The sequence below is a fragment of the Parasteatoda tepidariorum genome, chromosome X1, assembly GCF_043381705.1.
Source record: "Parasteatoda tepidariorum isolate YZ-2023 chromosome X1, CAS_Ptep_4.0, whole genome shotgun sequence".
NCBI lineage: Eukaryota > Metazoa > Arthropoda > Arachnida > Araneae > Theridiidae > Parasteatoda > Parasteatoda tepidariorum.
The window spans coordinates 29,681,192-29,706,565 of NC_092214.1; the positions used below are offsets into that span (position 1 = coordinate 29,681,192).

At 27.6% G+C, this 25,374-nt stretch overlaps 1 protein-coding gene across 1 annotated transcript in view; it reads right to left on the reverse strand.

The window, feature by feature from the left end:
* Window positions 1-25,374, reverse strand: part of LOC107457153 (filamin-type immunoglobulin domains fbug) — a 100,057-nt gene that overhangs the window by 49,414 nt on the left and 25,269 nt on the right. The window contains exons 2-16 of the mRNA XM_043043964.2: window positions 15,347-15,536; window positions 14,714-14,779; window positions 14,412-14,625; window positions 13,334-13,451; window positions 11,666-11,856; window positions 11,440-11,592; window positions 10,791-10,919; window positions 7,106-7,235; window positions 6,505-6,593; window positions 5,255-5,477; window positions 4,297-5,172; window positions 3,728-3,949; window positions 3,164-3,331; window positions 2,834-2,983; window positions 1,592-1,675 (exon numbers count right to left, since the gene is read on the reverse strand). Coding sequence (XP_042899898.1) covers window positions 1,592-1,675; window positions 2,834-2,983; window positions 3,164-3,331; window positions 3,728-3,949; window positions 4,297-5,172; window positions 5,255-5,477; window positions 6,505-6,593; window positions 7,106-7,235; window positions 10,791-10,919; window positions 11,440-11,592; window positions 11,666-11,856; window positions 13,334-13,451; window positions 14,412-14,625; window positions 14,714-14,779; window positions 15,347-15,536 — 3,003 coding nt within the window. The remainder of the gene's footprint in view (window positions 1-1,591; window positions 1,676-2,833; window positions 2,984-3,163; window positions 3,332-3,727; window positions 3,950-4,296; window positions 5,173-5,254; window positions 5,478-6,504; window positions 6,594-7,105; window positions 7,236-10,790; window positions 10,920-11,439; window positions 11,593-11,665; window positions 11,857-13,333; window positions 13,452-14,411; window positions 14,626-14,713; window positions 14,780-15,346; window positions 15,537-25,374) is intronic.

A 25,374-nucleotide genomic window follows, 5' to 3' on the forward strand; every position in this document is an offset into this window, starting at 1 on the left:
GTTAAGAAAATAACATTCCATTATAAACGCTTCATCACCATATACACCGCTCAATTTTACAATACTGATGCAGGTAGTGATCGCAGATTTAAGACCTATATAAAGATATGTCGTGTTATTAAGCCGTTATAAATGCGCATTTTTGTTATGCATTTATATATGCACTGTGTTATGCATATAAATGTGCACATAAAAATAATTTAAATCGTTAATCTTAATACATAAAATGGATTCCAATAACTTTCTATGTAAAATAATGCCTTTTTATTTCAAATTTAAAGTAACCATAAATATTGAATAAAATAATTATACAATTAATAATCAGCAAAATAAATTTTTAAATTAAGGCAAAAAAAAAAATGAAACGACAGTGAGTGGAAGAAACAAATTTCAAGGAACAAGCAGAAAAGGTGTGCTTTTGTTTTGCAATGTCATCACTGACATCACCCTTCTCTTACATTCCAAGTTTTCTCCATTTATCCCTTTCTGAAATATGCTTTTCCTTCCCACATCTACTCCTTATATTCAGTAACAGTTTACCTCTGGCTTACAAATGGAAGAAGGGAGGAAACACCGTTCTCTTGCTGAAAATAGCCTAGAGAAAGTGATTACGAGTAATGATGCAGGCAGTAGTGTGAATAATTCACATGCCTTGCCCATTATTTTGAGTAAGATTAAGCATGAAAAAAAGAATATTAGCAGCAGCTGGAAAAGGAAGAATGACAAAATTTTGGAACACAGTTCAAAAACGCAAAATGACTTTCAAGAGAAGAAAGAAAGCTACTGCCATATATCATGTAAGATAAGCCTTCATGTCAAAATTTCATGTTTTGAATAAATAAAATAACTGCGTATCTCCACGAAATAACAGTATTTTATTTATTTATTTTTAAAAAACATTAAATCTCCATGAAATAACAGTATTCCATTTATTTTTTTGAAGAACATTAAATGATATCCAATAAATATAACTGGTAAACAAACCTAATTCATTCATATTTTTATGTGGTCACATAAATTTTTATGAAACGTACAAGTACGTTTTAGAGACTTCATAAGTTATATTGAAGAAAACACATAAGTTTAATGATTACTGTGTTCAATATCAGACTAAAAAGTGGATAGATGGTCAGACATCAAAAAAAAAAAAAACAATAGATTTAGAAAGAAAGAAATAGTAGCAGTAAGAAAAAAGAAGACTTTTTAGCATAAAGATCTGGTATTGACTAGGACAGACTTTTTATTTCAATGAGCTTTTGTGCTTTTTCTAATGATCAACAATAGGCAGACATTCTTAAGTTTTATAGAACAGTTCATTATGAAAAATAAATATTCTTGAATAAGATTTAAGAAGTTTCAGTGTTGGTCAGTAAGAAAAAGGTTGGAAATAAATTATACATTTCTAAATGCAGACAAACAGCAATAGTAAATGTAAATATCTCATACACTGCAAGACCTTCACAATATCATTAATCATAGATTATATTTTTTTTTACTCCAACATTTTTAGCCAACTTATTTGATAAAGTGCAATATAAATTAGGAAGAAAATAATAACAGACAACTGTGAGTAAATTCAAAATATGCTTACCAACTTCAAACGCATTGAATTCAACAAGAAAAACTCCAGTACTGACTTCAATGATTTTACATGGAATAACATTTTTAGATGGTCCTAAAAATATTTAAAAAAATATTAACTAAAATGAAAAAGATGAAAATAAATATAAGCTAGAAATTTAATGATAAAAAATGACATTAAAAACAATTGATTTAAATGCTTAAAAAACTCACATCTATTTCTTTCTCATCAAAATCAGGTATAATTAATGAAGTATATTTTTATTCATCTATTAATAAACTTTTAACAGTGACCTATATATATTAGTAGCGCCTTAAATATGGAACCAAAAGAGGTCACACCAAAGAAGTGTCACAGCATCAAAAAGTGTAAGTACTGTATGACATTAAAATTGATTTAACACCCTGTTCTTGGAGAAATGTTTCAAAGAATTCCTCAAAAACTTGTAAACAAAAATTAGTGATATACAATATACATTTTTATCAATACAAAAAATAATATAAAAAATATTCTCATAGAAACAGTTATGGAGTGATTTAAAATCCTCTATAGAAGTTTTTTTATTTAAATGCTATGTGGTTGTACTCATAATTTTAAATACTTATTCACAAAACAATGCATTGGAACTGTTTTACCATCTAAAGTATGTTTTATTCATGAAATCTGTACAGTATAATTTTTATTTCACTCAGAAACTATTTCCATAAGTGTATGAGTTTTGACCCCTGTCTTTGTTTCTGATAATAATAATCTGAATATGATTTAGTGACTCAACTGTCAAGTTACTAGAGCAAATTTGAACAAAAACTTCCCAGTTCAGGTGATTTTCATCATTGAATAACAGGAGGAAGTAATCAACTTTACTGTGTTATAAAAGGAAAATGAGACTCGGACTCAATCTCTTAATATAATTCTTATATTTAATAAACTTGGCTTTATAATTTTAGTAAGTAATAACTAATCTACTTGCCATTTGTGCTGGAGAGAAATTATCAGGCCAGCTTTAAAAAAAAAACAGTCTACTGCAACTCACAGCGAATGCATAACTGTTTGATGCCCTATAGGAATCGGAACAATCTTTTTTATATCTGTGATATGAGCCACAAACACTTTTTTTATTTCTGTCATAATTGTCTACTGAGATGAACGGGCAATTTCATAACAAAAGCATCTTGAGGAATGGCATGTCTTTCTAGCACACATGGTAAAAAGATTATTTTCAGAAACATTCTTATTAGCCAAGTTAATTACCTAAAACATTTGTCCTGATATTTTCTTTGGTGCAACCTACTGCTGTTATCTCAAATGAGGCAGGCTGTCTAGTGCTAAAGGCTTTTAAAGCCTCTCCTCTAACTGAAAGTTTCTTTCCAGTTTCACTAACTTCACATTTCCATGGTGATCCTATATTGAAGAAATAACATACCATGTAATACATACGAAAAACTTAACAATAAAACTAAAATATAAATTTAAAATGTTAATATTACAGATATTAAGATAATTTGAAGTATAAAATTGAGATTTTGTTTTTTTGTACATGTGAATTAACAGAAATAAATTTTCAATGAACATTGTACTTGCCTGGAACATGAACTCCATTAAACTTCATTTCAATTGTATGAGTTGTTGCAGTATGAGGAATAAATGATGCGAGAAAACAATGATTCCCTAAACTTTTAACATTGCTAGTCACATGTCCACCATTGACTAAAATTTCCAAGTTTCCAGAGCCTGCTTCAGCTCCATTAACTAATAAGAAAAGTTACATAAAAGTAGTTAAATTTTTCATATTAAGGAGTTTATAAGTCAATGCTGGTCATACCAGCAGTTCATTAATTATTGTTTGTTGTTTTATTTATTTATCCTGATATATGCAATGAATATAAAATGAATTGAAGTTGTGATAAAGGATAATAAAATAATGTGAAGTTGTGTAATGTATGCAAAGAATAAACAACTATTTCAAAAAGTGAATTACTTAGTTTATATATATATATATATATATACTGTGAAAAAGTTAGGATTCATAAACAAGAATTTTAATATATAACTTTAAATAAAAGTAAAATTATTATAATTACAACTAATAATTTCAAGAAATCATATGACTAAAATAAAAAATAAATCATGGTTAATTTTTCTTACTTTCAAATTCAACTGGCTTTCCAACAGTGCCATTAGGAATTTTCCCAACTTTTATTTGGGCAGCATCATATGCAAAGCATTGAAATGGACTTCCAACCAGACTTTTACTGGCAACTGTTATTTCAATAGAATGTTCTCCAACTTCAGGAGTAATATACTCAACTTGGTATCTACCAAAACTGACATACTCCAATCTAAAAGGTATTTCTCTACCAGATGGTGCTAAAAAAATATATATCTAAGTAAACAAATATATGTACATATAAATTCACAAATTAAAATATAAAGATATTTCAGTCATTGTCCCAACAATTAGGAAACTGGCAAACTTAAAGGTAATTAACAATGCAGCAGATCAAATAAAACAGGAAATTATATTAGGAACTTAGAAGATAAATTTATCATTAAACTGAAGTTTAACAAAGTAGATTAGTCGAATATTTTAATAATTAAAAGCAATAAAATAATAAATCCTATAGATATGTTACAACTTGGGCTCACTAACATCTTATTAAAGTAAAATATTGGTGGAATGCCAAAAACAAAATAAATAAAATAAGCATGCTAACCTGTAACAGTTACTTGTATATCATCTTGTTTTAGCCACGGAGCTTGCAAAGAAAATGTTGTTGGTTGTTTCACAGGCACTAATTTCAATCCTTCTCCTTCCGTAACTATCTGAGAAACATCAATTGTGTCTTTTTTGTGTTTTGTAGCGAAAGAATGATAAGAATAATCAGTTAAATCATGTTTTGAATTTGAAGCCAATGACGGTCCATCAATATCTTTACCATCCTTAACTTTCTTAAGAAGCATTTTAGGCTTCACACCTTGGTTGTCATTGTTATCAGAGTATACTTTCTGGATATTGGAATGTGTAGAAGAGTTATGGCTTGATATATGTTGCTCAGCGAATGAATTTTCTTGTGATAATTTAGATTGTTTAAAGGAATCTATTAATCGCTCACTTTCAAGATTTTTTATGCTATGTGACAGGCTATCTAATGAAATGGGTTTTTTTGGAGTTGGTGGTGCAGGAGCTTTAGTATTTTTAGGACTCTCTTTATGAGCCATTAATTTACTATTGACTAATTCAGCACGTTGATGGAAGCTTAAATTTTCATGATTTGTTACATTATTGTGGACAGATTTATTTAAAGTAGATTTATCAATAGTATTAACAGTTTGATAAATATTATCTCTACTCGGAAAAGAGCTCAAATTACCATGTTTAATAATGTTTTCAGAACTTTTAGAAAAGCCATGCATGTTAGAAAGTTTTGTCTGAACAGATCCAACTCCGTCTAGAGATATACGGTTACGTTGTACTTCTTTTGGAGAATTAAATCTATCTTTTTTAATTTTATTATCCTCAATTCTACTTTCAATATCATTTCCTTTCAAGTCTTTGTCATTTTCAACAACTCTAAAAGCAAAAGGTGAGCCTGAAATATGTAAAAAATATTACATAAAGAAACAAAAATTAACAATTATATCCATAAAAGAGTGATAAAAAAAATAGTATACCTTTCACACTAATAGAATTGAATGAAACATTTAAATGATATCTCCCTGATGAAGAAGGGTGAAATTTAACTTTGTAAATTCCATTTCCTTGTTCATCAATTATAAGTGGCACAGAAGAAGAATTATGAAGAAGCTCAATTTTAACTTCTCCCCAGCCTGATGAGCTAGCATCAATTATGAAAGTCTTGTCTTTGCCTTTTACAGTAGATCCAAGTCCTTGAACCTTTAAATACAATTATTAAAAAGTCAAATAAAAAATATTGGGAATAAAAGAACATGGTGTAAACAAGATAAATAACTAAAAAATTCATACAAATTCGATTTAGTATATGACTTGTAATTTAATCTTAATATTAGTATTCATATAATTAATTTGAATTTTTTTTTATTATTATTCTTTCTTGCTTTCTTCTTCTCTTTTGATGAATATTTTTCTCTTTCCTCTCCAGTCTCTTATGAATGAGTGTGGTATCAAGCTATTCTAGTTTCATTCTACCTTTTCATAAGGTTGATATTTGTTGTATTTTTCAATTTAAATCTTTGAGATTTAAATTTTTAAACATATTACCTTAATTTCTTTTAGGTTTAATTTGATAATATAAAAGTATTTACTGCTAGGTAAAAATTAAAAGAACAAACTTAGTTTTCAGAATTTTTTGATAAGAATTTCCATTTTTGCTTTTCAATTTAATTAAATTTATTCTAAACTTTTGTAGTTCTTGATATTTTTAGGAAAACATTTATCAATTGCTGAGAAATATTAAAATAATAAATTACTTTTTAAAAAAAAGTGAAGTGAAGCTTTTATGCTAGGAATTTTTTTATTTTGATTTTTAATTTTATTTAGAATTTTTAAACATATACATGTCATTTCAATTTTAGGACAGATGACATGAATTTTAGAAGTTTTATTCATGACATAAAGTTTAGCAAAAATATTATTAGCAGTAGATTTATGATTATTTGAAGTGATATGCTCAAGTAATTAAATTGAAAAATTAATTGTATTTAAATTACCATTCCAATATCTCGATTTTTTTGCTGAATGAACTTTTTTAAATTAATTGTATTTAAATTACCATTCCAATATCTCGATTTTTTTTGCTGAATGAACTTTTTTTTCCCTACAGGATTTATGAGCATCTAGTTTCCCACATAAATTTATTTGAAACCAAACAGATAATTTGATTTTGAATATCATTGTCATTTTAAACAAATAAAAATCATATCTAATATAACATCAAAATTACCTTAACTTTCATTGGATCATAAACATAACATGTAAAAGGGCTGCCATGAATATGTTCACCAGCATATGTTACAATGATTTTCCACTCACCTATGATTTAAATCATGAAATTATAAATTAAAGAACAATAAATAAAACATACACGAAAAAAGATTAATTTACAGAGATATAGGAAATAAAAAAGCAAAATTTGTTAAAATACCACTTACAAAAACTGTGGCATTATTTCAAAAATGATTCTAGCAATAGGTATTTAAAAAGATCAAATAAGGCATTGATCAAAAAGCATTGTGAAACAAAGTCATATGCTTCCTTCATTTATGTACCTTTTATAACTGAAAATAAAACTGAATTTGGAACTGCATTAGTCTACAATAGCAATTTTTTGTAGACTGAGACAATTTAGTGATAGTTTCAATATCTAAAACACTTAACAAAGAACATATAAATTAATGTGCAAAAAGATAATGACACATTTTAATCAATAATAATCTACGACATAGTTTTAAGTCTTTTCTTCATTAACTAAAATAACAGCCATCAAATTTTTTAAATTTTTATGAGAAAATTTCAATGTATTTTAAGAATATATTCCTTCTTACCAATTTCATCTGGTGTAAAAGTAGCTGTGTAAACTCCATCATTTTCAGCAACAGCACACTTTTTTGATTTATTAGTCGGTGATTGAGCTTCCACAAAAACATTTCCACTTCCTACTCCATTTGAATTAATCTAAAAAAGTATTTATATGCAGCAAGAAGATAAAATTTAGTATTGAAAATAGCATAAAATAAAATAGAAAAAGAAAGCATAAATATAAATGGTAAGTATCTGTTATTTAGCCCTCTTATATCACATACAGAGCTATGCATACTACAATAAAAGATCTATGACTAACGTCTTCAATGTTTGAGAAATAACCCATGTACTAGAAATATTGAGTCCCCTGAAACACATTGCTGAAGATAAAATATCTTTCTCCCAAATAATATTGAATATAATGGAATGAGTGTTTTAAAATATATACAGTTAGCAAAGTTTAAAAAAAAAAACATTAAGAAGCCTACAGCATCACCATCTTGGATTTTAGGTTAAATTTCTAATTTGTGTTTTCTTGTTATTTTTGTACTTAACAAACTTATGATGGTATAGTATTATTAGACAGCAAAATTTCATTAAAAATAGAAAATAAACAGGTATCTTTATTAGATAAGAAAAATAGCATGAGACATTTTTTAAAACTTCTATGATTTTTTCCTCAAAGCTCTGAAGAAATAAAATGATGCAATTTTTTATTTTGAGTAAGCAATTTAAAACTATACATTTCTCTGTTTTTAGATTTTCAAAATCTAATTTTATAACAGTTTAAACAGATGAAAACAAATTTGGATGAAGCTAAAAAATTCTTTTAACATTAATAACTTAACAACAATACTTATCAAAAATCTAAAAACAAGAAAATGTAAACTATTTAACAACCTGTCAAAAACTGCTGATTGCAGAATTCTATTGACATAATTTTGACCGAAAAAATGAATACAGAAATTAAAATACTGCATTGCTTAATATCTCAAATTATAATAGGGTGGCAGCTTTGTGTTTTACGTGTATCGAAAGATGTTACCAAATAGAGTAAATATCTCACTATATTTATGAAAATTAAATATAGAGTATTAAAAAGCATATTTAGAATTTTTCCTCCCCATCTCTACCCCTTCAACAGTTAATATAGGTAATGAGAGGAAGGGTCTCTTAATAACTGCTTATCTTATTATAAGATTTTTATGCAGTAAGTAGCAATCATAATGCTTGAAGAAGAACACCTTAAATATAGCACAAAAATTAATTAAACAAACTCTGGAACAAAAAGATACTTTCCCTGAATGAACGTTCTTTCAAAATATTCAAGAGCTTGACAAATAAAAGATTGAAGATAACTCTAATTTGAGAAAAAAAGGTTTTAATAAGAATGGTCTAAATTTTTAGGTCTTTGAAAGTAATTTTTACAATTTGTGTATCTTGCTCATTCTCCTTTGGGGTTTAGTCATCCAAGTAAAAAAATCTTTGCATACAACTCATAAACTCATTTACACAAAGATAATTTCATACACAATATAAAGTAGAGATTATTTATTTAGCTCATTATTTGATTCAATAACACAAGCCAACAAAAATTATGGTAATAAAAATCTCAGGAAAAGAAAATTTCCTTAAAACATAAAATGACTGTAAATTGATATGGCATTCAAGATATTTTCCAAGAATAGTTTTTAAAATATATCAAGAGAAGCACAATTCATGCACTCCTGACATTTTTACAAAATTATTTCACACTCTTTCAATTCTGTTGGATCATCAAATATCATTTCCTTATCAGATTTTATAATAAAGCTTTTGCTTCTTCAATTTTTCCTTTATATAAATATATAAGAAAGAGAGAAAGCGAGAGAGAAAGAGAGATATATATATACTTAGATATATATAGAGATTATATATTGAAATATTATTATTTATATATATATGTTAAAATAAGTAATAAGATGCGTAACAAAACAACAATCAATGGTTGTGTTAGAATAGAACAATAAAAGGTTCTAAGTTATTTTCATCTATGTTTTCTATACCAATTATAACTCTTGTTATATCAGGCTCTAACTGATAAATATCCAGATCTTTCAAGTCTGAACCAGAAAATATGTCTAACACAACCATCGATTGTTGTTTTGTTATGCATCTCTTAGGCATAGTGTTGTGAGCAAGCAAAGTTTGTAAATAAGATAAATAAAAAAAAACACTTTTCTTCAATTCACTCAGGAACAAGAAATTTATTGCAAAAGTAAAACAAATAATAAGTATCAGAAAAAGAATATCAATAGGGAGAATTTATTCAATACCATTGTTGGAACATATTGAAAATGCTCTTTGATATTAAGTTTTAATTCTTTGTCAAATAATGCAAAAAAAAAACTTCCTGAACACCATAACTTTATCAGAAAAAATTCCATTGCAATAGTTAGAATTTCAACAAAAGGGAAAACTCAGTGTATGAAAGAGTGTATATCTTACATTACTTTCTAAGTATTCTATCACTTTGTTATTAGTCACCTGAAATTTAATGTTAAAAGAAATTTAACCTTAACATATTCAACCCCCTTTTTCCATTCAATCATTATTATTTATCTGGAATAGATGTCATAATACCAATTGAATGAAATGCACACATCATAACTCAATGAATCATTTGAAATCTAAAAATAGGACCCTTGAAACGCCAATATTCTAAAAATAGAGCATTAGACTTTAAACTAATAATTTGACTTTAAAACTTTAAAATAAAATTTTGAATTTAGCTTAACAGAGGTTTATTAACCCTTTAAAAGCTTGTAAGTATTGTATTAAAAAAAAGGATTTTTGGTAAATTATGTAACAAGCAGGACAAAAATTTACTAAATATATAAAAATTCCAAAATTTATGAAAAATCCAAAAATTATGAAATTGGAACCAATGCAAAAAATACTTCAAGATTTAAATTTTAAATGTGTGAAAAACAACATTATTCGAACTTTAAATTGCTAATTAAATTCAAACTCAAAGTTCATGTTTCATTTTTAGAACACTGGTATGTAAACGGTTAAGCTTTGTGTGATTATGTTTGAAGCATGGTGTTTTTCGATTATTCATAATATTAAATAAGAAAGCCTAAACTAAAATTCAAGCTCAATCTATCTATACAAGGAAAAAATATATTAACATAAAACATCATTAAAAAACATTCTTATTTCATCTGTCTTAAGTAAACTGAGACTAAAGTGATGAGTGAGAGTTAAAAATATGACTACATTGAAAGCCAGTTTACAAACAAATGAATTTGTGTCAACTTATAAATTACTTGAAGTGCATATATACAGGGCTGCCAATTACTACACTTTTTGCAAAATGTTTTATAGAGTGATAGACAATTAACTAAACTAAAGCTTTCAGAATTTTGGTAATTTTGTGAACATTTAAAAGCCTCACTATGAGAAAACTTGAACGAAATGGCTTTTCATACTAACTTTCAAATTATTTACATGTAGTGGGTGGAAAATAACTTGAAATCAAATTTTCAAAACAAAGAATAATACATTAAAACCTTTTTACAAAAAGCCTAAAAATTTGCCAGTCCTGTATATAGTATAAATTATGAAATTTTTACAATGAAGTTTACAGTAAGCTTTTGATTCTAAAGAAAACATTTTGCCTTTCAATGTTACATATTAATTATTTAAAAATATAATTTAACTTACCAATACTTCCACAACAGAACCCAAAGCACAAGGATCAATACCAGAGTAAAGAATTTTTGATATATCAGGATGAACTCTTATATGAAGTGGGCATTCAGTAATTAATTCATCTTCACAGTAAACCATTAACTAATAAATAATAACAGTATATGGCACTATTAGATTTTTTTATTATAATTTTATCAACTACTATATAGCGTAGTTGCAAACTTGTATGGTAAATGAGAAAAATGTCACAAAATAGTAGTAAAATAATTGAAACAGGAAAAAAATTTGAATATTAAACTATTTAGATAAAGTAACAAAACAAAACAAAAAAAAACATATCTAACAACTAGATCTTACAAATATTCGTATGAATAATTAATTTTTCAAGAAGAGTAAAACATTTTTAATATCTGTAAAGAATGTCATTCTTTCCAATATTTATGCAGTAAAACAAAAATTTCTCTGGGGAACCTCACAAATTGGCGGCTATGTATTAGTAGTAATTAAATTTAACATGTATTCATAAAAATATCAAAATTTAAACAACAAAAGCATTTAAATTTTGTTGGAAAATTTAAATAGGCTAATAAAGAATAGTTAAATAAAAATTAGAACCTTGTAAGTATTAAATATAATCTCAAAAAATAAGTACAAAAATTACCTCATGCATTCCAACATCTGTAGGCAAGAAAGTACCAGTACCTCCATTTTTTGATAAATGCAACTGGCAATCAATTTTTTTACTTTGAAAAATAACCTCAGCTCGCACTTTTTTCTCGTCAACAACATCATGTATGCCAAGTTTAAAATTTGCCTAAAAGTAAAATTAAGTAATGTAGAAGAGAAAATCATTTTTTAGTTTGAATAAGGAAAATATAAATACTTACTGGCTTATTTACATGCACATTGTTTAAATTAATGCCTATAATGCTGATTTTATCTTTTGGTCTTTTTAATGGTTTTACCCACTGAAATCGGGCAATATATGCCATTACTCCAAGGTGTTCAACTTCTGGATCCGACAGTTCCTTAGGTTTAAGTAATGGCCGAACTCCTAAACTCTCACCACCGAGAAGACCTACAATAAAAATAAATTACGATTAATTTTAATAAAGTCTAATCCTTTAACAGCATTGTTCAGAAAGTGTGCAGTAATTATTTAGATTAGAATTTCTAAATTTTTTTCATTACTGATTATGAAAAGTACTAGCAGATAATGAAAATTAAACGAAATATTCAAAGTATTAGTAATCTGTTAAAAATTTTCAAATATTTGATGATTTTCATTCAAGAATTGAATATAAAACCAGACAAATAGTTGAATATTTTTATCCATGGTTAACGGAGTATTCATAAATACATTTATAGCACATTTCTGATTAACTACTACAAATCATTAAGAGCATAACATGCTATTTCATATCATTTAATTACAAACATAAGCTAATATGCATTTAAATAAATAGAATAAAATTTAACACAAACACATAATTAAATAAAAGTTTATTATATTTATGTAAGTCTGCTTGATTTTTAAATAAAGTAAAGTGCCTGCATACTTTTAAGAAGCAGGAGTAATAGAACTTATTTTATCTGTTCAACTAACTACTCAGTGAAATCAATACCTATTGACCAAGGAAAATATTTAGTACACCAAAACAATCAAAATATAAAGAAACGGAAAAAAAAATTAATTAAACAAATGGAACACAAATGGAAAAAATTTAAATTTAAGTTTCCAAAAATTAAATTCAAAGTTGAGTAAAATCATTATTTGTTGATTAAAGGAAAAATCAATATACCTAACTAATCAAATATAAATAAATAAATTAAGCAGTTGAAAAACATAAAATGCAGGAAGTAAGTAAAATGTACGAAGGTGATAAGATATTTACAAGAGTGTATAAAACAGTAGATGCGTTAAAACTTTTATATGTGGTTAAAAATACCAGCGGCACATAAAAATGCAAAAATGTTAGGATGTTATCATCCAACAAATCTTGCATGCATAAAGGAGAACTCCAAAAAACTTTAAACGATGTTGATTAAAACATGGACACGCTATTAAAATATGATGAATTGTGAGAGATACGTCACAAGTACTGCATTCCGGAGAAGGCTCTTCAAACAGTAAATGGAGGTGTGTTAACCGGGTGAGACCGATTCAGAGGCGTGTGAGCTTTACGGCAGCACTGCACAAGCGCAGCACTGGCAAATTGTCTAAATCAGATTTAATGCTATGCAATTTATTAAAAACTTTGAAGTCCCATTGTTGTTGCCATATTGATATTACAAATTTTTGAATGTGTAGATTCACATTGTCGAAAGGTATGGACAATGTTAAGACGGATGTGGCAGATCGTGCAGCTGAGTCAGCTAGTTCATTCCCTGGAATACCAACATGACTTGGTAACACAAAGAAGGGAAAATAACCTAAATTATTTAAGAATTATAATAGTAAAACAATAAAAGTAAATACATTTTAAGATGTGTAAAAAATTCACTAGTTTAAGAACATAAAAGAACAAATATATATATATAATTATCGCACGAACCATGTTGAATATTTTGCTCCCAAAACGATCTATCTTTTTTCAGTTCAGTATAGTCTGGAACATTAGCTCCGTATGATTTTACCAGTGCACAGAGGGCATGGCCATCATTCCAGTCAGTCTACATGATATACATATTTGTATTAATGCAAATTACATACAAACATTTCAAAAAAGTCTTAAGAAATTTGACAAAAAGGAACATTAAAAAAAAAAATTCTTGTTACATAAATTTATTGATTAACATACAGCATTCCTATCCAAAAGTGAATTTAACTTCTATACACCATTCTCTTATAGATAATATTTTCCTCAACTAGAGAGCAATTAAATGTAAAATAAAATTTTAAATGTGGGTTGATTTAATAGTATACTTATATAAAATTCAGATTTTACTGGGTGTAAAGTTAGAAAAAAATAAGCAAAAACCAAACCCTCCCCTTCTTTTTGAAATGTATTTCATTTTCTTCCAATTTAATTGTTATGAAAGTTTGATAACTTAATTTCAACAATTATTAAAGTAAATGTAACTTACATTCACCTCTAACTATATTTATTTGCTGAAAAATGCTGAATTGTTGAATGAACAAGCATGAATGAGAGAGAGAATAATGCAATATGAATTCAATAGAAAGAAAAATTTATGGGAAAATATATATATATAAATAAATTGATGGAAAAACTTTTGAATAGAAAATAATGAATAGTAGAAATGTAATTTTAAACAATAAAATATATTTAATTAAAATATTTTTTTAATTAAAAAAATGCATTCAAAAATTTTGATTAGTAGGTAACATAAAAGCAGTATATAAGACAAATTAAGACTTGGAAAATAGAATATGTTGAATACAATAGTATTACAATATTTATCTCTTAAAATAAATCAAAATGTGTACTTGAGTATAAAAATTATGCAACCAATTTTTAATATCTTCAATTAACTTCTTTACAGCAAAGACTGCACACATTTAAAAATAAAAAAGTTGGCAAAGGAAATTAAATTGATGAGTAAGTGTGCTTTTTTTTCTAATGCAGTTGTGTTAAAAAACTAGTTCTAATTCATAAAATTTAAACTTACAGTGAAATTTTCAATCTTAAACTGAGGTAACTGCTTTTGAACCCAGCTAAGAGTAGCTTTGTATCCAGGACTCTCATCCTTCATGAAGTACGATAAATAAGTCATTCCAGATAATTCATCTAAATTATAACTTGCTAAGTCTTCTGGTGTTAAAATCATTGGAATTCCAAATTCATCTCGAGCCATATGCATAGCATTTTGACAGTTTTCAACGCTATTTATAGATTAGTATAAAAATTAATTACTAAACGAATTTGATAAAGAGTAGTTTCAGTTTACAACAATAAATGAGTAAATCTTACCTATTTTTTATGCTTAAAGTTTTCCACTGAGGACACAATCCAGGCTTACAATAATCAACTAAAGCACTAAAAATTTTAAAATTATATGTCACAAAATTGGCATTTACTAGCACTACAAAGATTCATAATATTAATGTCACTATAGCAATAAACTATGATTCAAATCGCCAATGTATTATACTCATGAATGTTTTGTCCTTCAACGAAGTCAAAATAAATAAAAATATATATTAATGTAAGATCCTGTGGTGAGCGCTCTACATATATCTCTGTGATTAAACACTTCTTCAACTCCTTGAAAACAGCTTTTTATCTTTTCTTTATTTCCTTTTTTAAAAAAAAAGTTTTTGAAGTGACAAAAATTTTAAGAAATTTCAAAATTATTATTTTTGATATATTTTGATATATTTTTTAAAGTTTCATTTAATGGATATTCCAATTGTTTTACATTACAACATTTCTGTTAGAAAAACCAATTTATTATAATTCTTGAAACAGTCAACAACTAACTGCATCAAGTTTTATATACTAAACATAATCAGAAGCAACATAAATATTGGAAATAAAGTATAATAGCTGGAATCATTTATTCTTATTTAATTCACATCCATTGATGAAAACTGAAAATATTACCTTAGAGCAATACCACTATTCCAATCAGATGTAAAGTTTGAGATGTGCAAAGTTGGCAATGCAGCTTGTAACCAAGATAGCATTAGTTTTTTAGGTGGAAAATTTGTTCTACCTATCTGATACCTGAGAATCAAGGACCATATAAGACCGAGGATAAGTTTCAAATTTCCTTCTACAATATCTGTGTTACCTAAAACATAAAAATAAAATAATTAGATAAATTTACTTGTAAATGTTATTTTAATTTACTTAAAGACACTTATAAAGAAGTTAACTTTTCATCAAATTAAACAATGTTCAATTGATGAAACTCATTAATAACTTAACAAAAAACTAGTATGTAACTTTTATCTTAGTAAAATTATAGAACTAGAATGTTAACAAACTCAAAGATTTCTTAATTTATGCATTTCAAAAATTGGTTAAAAAATCAAAACAAAAAAGTTTTTTTTTTTTTTTCGTATTTCAAAAAAGAAGTTAGATCAGTAAAATATGTGGATCCGTAAAATGTGTTTCAAAATATGTAGAATCTGCAAAATAAAATTTCAAAAGGTATTTGTTTATTGGTTTCTGGACATGACTAAAAAATTTATAGTGAAGAAGAATGTCTTCAAATCTAGGAACAATGTTCAACTTAAGACAAGAAAACACTATAAAATTTTAATCAATCGTTTTTTTTTTTTTTTTTTTTTTTTACATAACTCAACAGTATGCGCATTCAAATATTTTCTCTAAAATCTGAAATTATATAAAATAAGGAGGTTAAGATTAAAAAAATAAATTTATCAAAAAAGTTACGGCGAACATTAAATGCCACTCTTGGAACAGTGTTGTTTTTTTTTAATTTGTAGACTTTGTCAAAAGTAAATTAGCATACGGTCCCTCCCTTCCCCACTTAGACAATTCTGTGATTAATAAATTATTAACAAATTTTTTTAAATAAAATTATAAAAAGGTTCATCAAAATTTTTCAAATAATAAATCTAAATCATAAGATTTGTGAATGCATTTGTAAATAATAGATAAGTGAAAGGCCCCTCAATTTGCACTTTTTAATTGCTTTACGCTTAAGAAAATATTTTCCCTACTAAAGTAATTTAAGAGAACTGAAATCTCTAAAAATCTCAAATCCAGTAAGATAAATATGAAGTCTTAGATACGATATGGTACAATTAAAAGCTCTAACTTCGCTTATTGCCCTACACCCATATGGAAAAAATTCTTGAATGATCCCCAAGTTCAAGGACATCTTAATAAAACCAATCTAATATGTACTTTACATTACTCTATAATTTAAAAACATTCTAAATTATTTAATAAATAAATAAAATTCTTCTTAGGCACTACAGCCCTGGACAGACCGAGGCCATCTCAAGAAGTTTTTTTCACCTTGCCCTGTTAATCACAATAAGAAAAATTGCATTTATTATATTTATAAAATTATATTAGTATATTTATAAAATTATATGCATTATTAAATTTATTAATAAACATACAGAATTACTTAATAGGCCAATATGAGCTATTCGTGTATATGTCTGCATATCTGCAATGATCTAAATGAGGACAGGCTTAAAAAACTTATTAAATTTTAAAAGAAATTAGTATAATTATTTTATAGTTATATAAACGTATGTAACTATTATAATTATTATTATTATGCAATTAGAACTGCACATCTGTCCAACGCAAAAAGTATACAATTGTTAAATAATAATAATTTCAAGAAACAAAAAATAAATTTGATGACTCAATCCTTCCATAAAAATAAATATTTAAATAAAAACTTAAGAGGCTCAAAAAAAGTTTTAAACAGGCAAAACTAAGAATGGATAATGTAAGATAAAATAACAGTAGAGAAAATAATAGAAGAGAAAAGGGATAAACGGAAGAAAAAAAATTATGTGTGTTAAATGATCATTTTCATTTACAAGTGTAAATACAGAATAAAAAATAAAAAGGTTGAAAAGAAATAAAACGTGTTTGTTTACAAGTCTAAGAATTTAAATGACAGAAAAGAAATATTTCACAATAGAATGATTCATTGTCCACCTAAAGATTCCCATGATTACAAAACAAGGCCAAAGAAAGAATAAAAAAGATTTCTTCCTTGAAAAATGCAAGCTAAGGGTTACCTTTCAAAACCTGTTAAACTCTCTGAGTTTAAACAATAAAGAATGCATTGAAGAATATGCATTACTTTCATTAATAGTCAAATTATTATTTTTTTTTTCCTTAAAGAAGTTCCACATAGGTTAGATAATTTTTGAAAAGAAAAAAAAAATGTTGGACACAGAAGCAGCTTAAACTAGACTCATCAAAGTGTAAACCTAAAAAAATTGCCAAGTATCTACATAAATCTTATTTATATCTATTGTATTATTTTTAACAGGAATAATTAGGTGAAAAATATGCTTTAAATTTTTTTCATAAAAAGATTTAGATTATTTATTTATTTTAAAAAAAGCAAAAACAAGGAAAACAAAATATTCTAATAACTCTTCTTTTACGCATCATTAAATGATAATAATAAACACGTAACCAAAAGTTTGACTAACAAAAAATTAAATCATTCATCGATTTTCTTTTTAGATATTTTCGTTAAAGGGCCGACCATAAAAAATCAAACTTTTTTCACCCTCATCTTCCCATTGTCACAAAATGTCACTCTTCACCATATCTCCCGTATAGTCTTGTCACATGTACTTGCTAACTATACTAGCAGTTCAGAAACAAAACATGTTAAAGATCATATTTCAAATTTTATTTTTAAACTTCAACTTCGTTTTTTAAGAAATCTGTAGGCATAACAATAATAATAATAAAAACTGCACCTACGATGTGTACTTATTTAGAAGGCAAAAAAATAATAATATAAAAATATATAATCTGCTTATTTTAATAATTTCTACTTTAGTCAAAATGTGGGGTGTCACACTTATTTACACCTACCCTCCATCTCGTCATTAACTGTCACAATTTCCGAAACTCCCTCCCTCCTCTCTAAGTGTTACATCATTTATGGACGGCCCCTAAAATAATTATAATATTCAAAATGTTTCAGGGAATACAATAATAAGAACAAAAAATACAGACTATATAATTTATTGTTCACTAATTGTTTCTAACGTTAAAAAAAATGTAAATTGTAGTTAAACCTTATTAAAAAAAATTATTTTTCAAAAATTCTAAAAACTCTAAAAAACAACTAATTTTCTGTGAATGTTAACTCAAAAAGGCTTGCTTTGAGTCTGGCTGAGAAATGTTTTGGTAGTATTACCTTTTTTTTTTTTTTAAGTTGGAGTTTTAAAAAAAATCAATTTGTAGATGAGATTTAAAGGATATTTGGGGGTCGACGTTGTATTATCGAAAAAATAGACTTATAGAACTTATACTTAATGCAGACAAGATGTAAGTGCTCATCATAATGCTTTTATGCCCTTTTAGAATGAAATGATTTAATCTATTTTTACGAGTTTTAAAAAAACAGTAACAAAGAGAAAAAAAAGCCAGAGCAAAATTAAGAAGTAATATGCTAGTAGTAAAACTAGCAGTTATAATAAATGCTACGTCATTTCACGTTAATTTAAAAGGCCAATTTTATTAGAATTTCCGTTTCAAAAATAAATTTATAGTATTTACTTCAAAATATTTCTTACTACATTATTCTCATGGTTTGAAAGAAACACCTGCTTCTTTTATTATTCTCAGAACAGAGAAAGACTGGTTTTGTTGATTGTAGATGCAAACAATCTTCTTACGATGTTTGTAGAATAAAATATTTTAGGTTAATAAAACATTAAGCCCATAGATAAACAATTCGCGTTTCATTTCTATTACTTAAGTAACTTTTTTCTTCATAGCGTTTGTCAATGTAATAAAAGCTCTCATAACAATTCGCGTTTCATTTCTATTATTTAAGTAACTTTTTTCTTCATAGCGTTTGTAAATATAATAAACGCTCTCATTACATAACTTTCCCGTGACTATCAGAACCACAAGAGCACCTGTTAAATATTTTCCATTCGCTTCTGAGTGGAGTTAATGTTAGAATGCGTGATTAACGTAATAACAAAAAGTAATTAACAGGATAAAAAGGGGTAACACTGTTTAACTTATAAACCAAAACTAGCTTGCTTATCAATGAATAAAAGATTACGAATAATATCTTCAACATAAACATATGCACTCTCAGTGAAAGGAGATGTGATCTACTGTTAGCTCTTGTAAAATAGATGTAAAATCGATCATGTAAATCGATCATGTAAATCATAATCGAGATCATGTAAAATCGATGTTTCTTCAATATCACGATAACAATATTTTAAAATGAATTTTTATGTTATATCATGAATGCCATCACTTTCGACAAATATATAAAACACGATCATTAATGAAATCAATATCGAGAGCATAATACCACATCAATGATAAATATCAAATACTCTAATAGCAAAGTGTTATGGAATACGACAATATCGAAATCATTATCAACAACTATAAAAATCGATCACGAGCACGAGTATTATCGATACTGATAATTATCAAAAACGATATTACCACGAGTGTTTATATATTTCTTTCGGGTAGCCAAAATATTGACGTATGTAAAATAAAGTTTTGCGTCAATTCATCTCGTACAATTCGTTGAGCCGCATAATTTGACGTGGAACAGCTCGTCGATGAGACAATTCGTCGTAGAGCACAATTCGTTGTAGGAACAACTAACTCATCTTACCGACAATTCATCGTAAGCATAATTTCTTGCGGCTTCGATGAAACACATCTATTAAAGAAAACAAAACTTTTACATTGTCTACAAAAGCTAACTAATTTATAACCGTCCAAATATTACAAAAGCATCAAAGGAAAGACTTAGATAAAATGAAAAACGTTCTGCGATAACACAAAAACTCAATTAAAAAACTTTCTGATAGCAAATAACCGTTATAACTATATTCACCCCTTTCTTCGCCACCTCATTTTGGCAAAATTTGTTTGAAAATCACTGATATTAAAACAGATTTTAAAAATGTTTCAATTTTTATAAAACTCTATAGAGTCATACCAAAGGGATGGGAAAGCCGAAAAAGCTGAAAAAAAGAAATCCAGAACTTTTATGAACAAAAATACTTTTTTAAATAATTGAAAAAATACCTGAAATTTCAGCAAAGGAAAAAGTAATATGAAGGAAGCCTTTATCTACATCAGAATGTTATCAATGTTTTCATAAAAATATCGATGCGAGATTTTTATTTATTCAAATTGTGTAAATATGAACTCATATTGTGTGATTTTTAAATCACGCGAATACGAATCTCAATATTTAATCTCATATTTAATCTCGATATTAATCGATTGTATACGAATCTCTATGTTTGATTTTGAAATGGCGTGAATACGAATCTCTATGTTTGACTTTAAAATACGTTGAATAAGATTTCCGGTGTAATTTTTAAGTCTCTTGAACACAAATCATTATAGTGACTTTTAAATCAAGTGAATACGAAACGCAATATTTGATATAAAATTGTGAAAATACGAATCGCGATGTGGGTTGTTGTTGTAGTTCATTTGCGGCGCACTAAAGCTGCGCAATGGGCTATTGGCGACGGTCTGGGAAACATCACTGAGGATGATCCGAAGACATGCCATCACAATTTTGATCTTCTGCAAAGGGGGGTGACACCCAAGCTTCGGTAGCCCAACAACCTGCACGCGAAGTCGGGCACTTTACGGTAGAACAGTTTAACGAGAATCAATACCGCACACCCTCAGTCCCTACGCAGACTGATCCAAGTGGTCCCCCACCAATAAGGTTAAAATTTTAAAAATTATTGACCCTAGTAAAATATTTTACTGTAACTATAAAAAAAAATTGAAAAAAAAGCATGAGTTTTATCTTCTTAAATAGATGTATTTCAGCGTATAATAGATGTTATTTCAGCGCGGCGTAAGCACAATAGTTGTATAGTGCTTACGACGAATTGTTGTTGCGGCGAGTTGTGTCCACGACGAATTGAGTCCAACATAATGGTGTAAAATAATATGACAGTTAATCAGGAAAAATATCCGGATATCACCGGGCCATGTATAGCAACATTGACAATTAAGTATACCTCAGCCGTGACGGCTCAGGGGATAGAGCGTTGGCCTTCCAATGAGGTTAACCGGGTTCGAATCTCAGCAATGGCTGGTCGATACGAATTCCGCACCATGGTCGCACCGACCACAGAGCTGACGTAAACTATCCTTTGTGGTAGACGGATCATGGGTTAGAGTTACCTTGCTATCAAGCAAACCGTGGGAGGTTGCAGAGATGGAACAGCAACATACTAATTTTGGAGAAGAAAAAATGTGTATTGGAACAAATAAACTTGGTTTTTTGAGCAGATTGAGTAAATAGTCTTTATATTCAGGGAAGCACGGTGCATGTAAAGATCATATTTTTGAGCATATTTGAGCACATAGAAAATTAACATTTTATATCATGTTTAACAGAACTTGGAAAAAATGCATTTTTGTAATAGAAAAGCTAAAAAGAATTACTACTTTGAGTTTATTTCCGCAGGCTCATATCAGGTTTAGATAAATATATATTTTAAATAATTAGATAAAAGGAATGGGCTAAAATTATTTGAAAATAAATAAAATTCACATTTTAAATTAAACTTCTTTATCACCACCACCACCAATTAAACATACCATCATCAATAGTACATAAAATCATAAACGCAGAATTAATTCTAGAAAGACAGCCCTGTTTGTCGTTTTTTTATTCATTTCCACATGGTTTTTCAAATTACAGTATCTTTAATACAAAACGCAAATTTTAAATTTCAGGAGCCTTTTTTTTTTCCTTTGGATTGCTTGGATTCCCGACGATTAAATCGTAGGCCAACATCATTTTCCGATCATTTTTTACGTATTTTTACGCGATTTCACACTTTTTGATATTTTAAATTACCACAGTGTTATTAAGATACACGAAATTCGCCTGTTAGTAACGACTATTTACTCAAAATTAATTTATTTTTTCGGTTACTTTCACTAGTTTTTTTCTAACTTCGATATTTTACACAAGATATTCTTACAACACGCATAAGTCAATTTTAGGGTATTATTTTTGAGCCAATTCTATTGTAAATTGCGCAAAATTTGTCTACTGCGCCAATCCTATTGTACTCTATGCGCCAATTTTATTGTAAATCCTCCTCATTTATAGATTTTTGTCGACCCTTTCCATATGGATGGCGTTTCCAATTATAACATTATTAATACAATGTTGGATTATGAATAATGAAACTGCTATACTTTGGAAACTACAGAGGTTGATAAAAGATTTTTGTTCTTATGTAATTAAAATTTGGTCAGAATTTCGCTAACATACAACTGCTGGCGTGCTATTATTATTTTTCTTTCTATCTTGAAGAATTACGAATTATCTCAAGAGAAGCATAACTTATTTTTCGCTTTCCCTCAACAATTTTCGTCGTATTTAACGTGTTATAACGCTAAAGCGGATTATCACTGGACAAGTGAATTTTGTTATTTTAGTAATAACTTTTTGACACGCTCTATTCGATGGGGGAGGATGATACTAACTAAACAGGTTAATTGACATTTAGGGGGGAAATGAAAATTGCTTACTGTTTTTGAACAGCTTGGAGCAATATTGGCATAAAATAGCATTTCGGAGCAGGCTGGAGCAGAAACTTTGTTCTGAAGCAATTTGAGCAGCTGTTCCAACCCTGAGGTTTTCGTGGTTTTCCTCTCCACGTAACGAAAGATGCGGGTTAGTTCCATCAAAAAAGTCCTAAACAAAGATAAATTTCTACCATTGCTTGTTCCAGGAGTTCCCTTGTCTTTTGGATTGGGTTCAAAATTACAAGGTTACGGAGTTAAACATTGGTAGTCGTAAACTAAAAACTGGGCTGGCTGTTAAACGACGGCTATGAAATAAAATAAAATAAAAATCCTCCACGAAAACCGTGATGGCTGATGGGCTAGAGCACTCGATCCCAATGAAGATTCGAATTAATGGATTCGTAATAGACTCGGTAACGAATCCCAGCGATGGCTGGTCAATACGAATTCCCCACTAGGCCGCAGTGCTGGCGTAAAATATCCTCAGTGACAGACGGATCATGGGTTAGAGTCCCCTAGCCGTCAGGCTAACCGTGGGAGGTTTTCATGTCTTTCCTATCCATGTAACACAAATACGGGTTAGTTCTATCAAAAAAGTTCTCCGTATAGGCAAATTTCGCCCAATACTTAATCCAGGAATTCCCTTGTCTTCTGGATCGGGTTTAAAATTACAAGGCTACGGAATTGAACATTAGTAGTCATAAACTCCAATATTTAACAACGATTATAGAATAAAATACAAAATCTACTTTTTAAAAATAAATAAATAAAAATACGATAAATTAATCAGTCCACACATAAAAAATCAACAATACAAATACAGGTTGATATTAAAATAAAACTTCACTTTTGGAAAATATTATTAGCTGTAAACTGCAAGATCAAATCACAGATCAATCAACAAATAATTGTTTCAGATCACGGAGGGAAAAAAATTGAATCTTTTGAAAAAAAAAAGATTAGAAATAAAAATTTAATATTTTATAAAAAAAAAAAAAGGAAATTTTAATTTTATTATAAACAATATTAAATTCCTTTTTTCATAATTATTTAAATGAAGCGTTTTGAAGGAAACGGGATTTTCTTTAATACTTCAGTGCTCCCTAACTTTCAATTTTAAATTTGTATGTTTGTAAAAAATTTAAATTAAACCTTCACATTATTATTTTCATAAATTGTTTGGTTACTAAATTTAGGTTGCATTTGATTCCAAAAGCTAAACTTTATTCTATAATCAACTCTTATAGTTAAAAAAAAATTTAATAGATGAAATTTTTAAGGTATGGAAATAAACATTACGTATTTGGTGAAATACCGAGACAATAAAATAAAAATAGCAATGAGTTTTAAAAAAAAGAAATAATAAAATGATGCACGATTAACCAATTAATTTCATTGATCACAAAATTATCTAATATTTATTAAGAGAAAATAAAACTAAAATGAATGAAATAAATAAAATTTGGAAAAAGATATATTGCTTTCAACTAGAGAGAAACAATGAGTTAAGAGAAATATTGTTTTCTAAGAATGACTAGATCGATAAAATTTGTCATACGAAAGGACAGTAAATCTATCATTTAAAATCTATTATTCATGAAAATGTCACGGCCACGGAAAAAGTACGTATCATTTCCTGACATAAAAATAAGACTAAAAAAAAATTATTTCGACAAATTTCATTTTAAATAAACGGAAAATTCAACACAGGTGCGAAAAAATAAGTGTACTAAGGGGCAATCACAGTGGTTAAAAAAAAAAGTTGCCCTTAAATTTACAAACTAAATAAACTACTTTATACTAAGATGATATCATGCAAAGAATTTTTAATTATTATATATATATGCTACCGAAAATAGGGTCTCAATTGTCTAACCAATGAAGCAGTCGAAAGTTAAAGCCTCTTAATGCTTGATTAACTTTTTGCATATTATTAGTTTTAGTTATTAAAAATAGTTAGTAAATAGTTAATACAATAGTTATAAGTTTTTATCACTTAATATTACAATGATCGAAAATTTGTTTACTTGTCAAGTATACAAGTTTTAAAGTTATTTTAAACTATGCAATTAGATTTTGAACGACAAAATCTGAAATTGGAACTTAAGTGGCCGAAACACTCTCGACAAATGATAGTTTAAAAATTAGATTTTAACGCTCAGAAGCTATTTAACTGATCAGGCTAAAATTTCAAATGTTGCCATTTAAAACTCATTAGTTGAGAATAACATGAAAATTTTGATACCCTATAATTTAAAACTTTTTTCAATAATAACTATGTAAGGATCTAATCTGTCGGGGATTTAATCTGTAATACACTAAACAAAATAATAATAATTTTATATATATATATATATATATATATATATATATATTGTACA